The sequence below is a fragment of the Penaeus vannamei genome, chromosome 10 (assembly GCF_042767895.1).
Source record: "Penaeus vannamei isolate JL-2024 chromosome 10, ASM4276789v1, whole genome shotgun sequence".
Lineage (NCBI taxonomy): Eukaryota > Metazoa > Arthropoda > Malacostraca > Decapoda > Penaeidae > Penaeus > Penaeus vannamei.
The window spans coordinates 3,336,943-3,338,269 of NC_091558.1; the positions used below are offsets into that span (position 1 = coordinate 3,336,943).

The 1,327-nt window shown below is 53.5% G+C and overlaps 1 protein-coding gene across 11 annotated transcripts in view; it reads left to right on the top strand.

The window, feature by feature from the left end:
• The first annotated feature begins 315 nt into the window (after positions 1-315).
• LOC113816194 (uncharacterized) overlaps positions 316-1,327 on the top strand; it is a 91,964-nt gene continuing 90,952 nt past the window's right edge. For 2 of the 11 annotated variants that reach the window (XM_070126234.1, XM_070126240.1), the window contains exon 1: positions 316-434. Coding sequence is in view for 4 of the 11 variants with exons in the window: in XM_070126232.1 (XP_069982333.1) it covers positions 907-915 (9 nt within the window). In the remaining 7 variants the exon portion in view is untranslated. The other 9 variants (XM_070126233.1, XM_070126239.1, XM_070126232.1 and 6 more) reach the window with 7 other exon arrangements.

Consider the following 1,327-nt stretch of genomic DNA (forward strand, 5'->3'; position numbering starts at 1 on the left):
GATGTACGTACACGCAATGCCCGGGTGGATGTAGACATGCATATTACACTCGCTTATGTAGCTCCGCTTTGTAGGAAAATCACGCACGCACGCAAACACACACGAACTCACGCACACACGCAAACACACACGAAATCACGCACGCAAACACGAACTCACGCACGCACACAAACACACGAACTCACGCAAACACACACGAACTCACGCCCGCCCGCAAACACACACGAACTCACGCACGCACGCAAACGTGCACGAACTCACGCCCGCCCGCAAACACACGCAAGCCCCGGGCGCGTGTGGCCATGCATGTCCCAGCCGCGTCGCCCCCGCCCGCACGCTCACCTTGGCTCCTCCCCGCCCGAGGGAGGGCGAGGGCGGCGAGTTCGAGGCGGCGACGAGGCTCAGTGGGTGTGTGGCAGCGACCCAGGCCAGAGGTGGGAGCTCCGCCCTCGCTCGGCTCGGCGGTGCTGGTGTGTGGGAGGCGAGGCGGGCAGTGTGTGTGTACGCGCCCTGGGTGTGTGTGTGTGCGCGTGGGGCGGAGGGAGAGAGAGAGAGAGAGAGGGAGAGACACAACGCGTACGTACGGGCTGGCTCTCGCGTCCACGCCTGTGTTCCTTTCGTGTGGCGTGCACGTGTTGCGTCCGGGCCATTCACTCGCGTTGGTGGTGAACGCCGATCTCACAGGACCCCATCGGTATATTCTGCGAGTGACTAAGACTTTCCGTGCCCGAGGGAAGGCTACGTCGCAGGCGGAACTGAACCAAACTTCCTCGCGAGCCCAGAGGACAAAGACGGCAACAAAGAGAACCCTCGTTGTGCAAACTGCTGCTTCCGTGTCCCACGTATATATGTATATACGTGAGTGTGTGTCCAGATTTAAGCCCCGACCAGGCCTTGGCAGTGTGTATGTACATTGTGAGTATTTCGGGATCTTGCGCTGCGACAGGCTTGCAAAGGGGGTGTCACGGGATCTCTGTTTGGCAGCGATATAATTACGACATTGCTATTTGTTGCCGTGATTTTGCATGCAACATCTGATTCTTTTTTTTGGGAGAACAAATGAAAAAGAAAAAATATGGGTTTTACTTTTTTGTTTATCTCTATATTGATGTACATTGACGTTGACGATTATGTAAATCTTTGTCTTTCTCTAATACATTATGGCAAAGTGAGAAGTAATAATAATAGGAAGGTAAGACTGAATAAAGGCAGGAATGAAAAAGAAGAAAAAGAAGTGGGAGAGAGCAAAAGCTGTAAATATTCGGCGCACATTTATTTATTCATGTTTACGAGCCATCGCTCAGAAAGAGCGGTAAGGACGATTGTG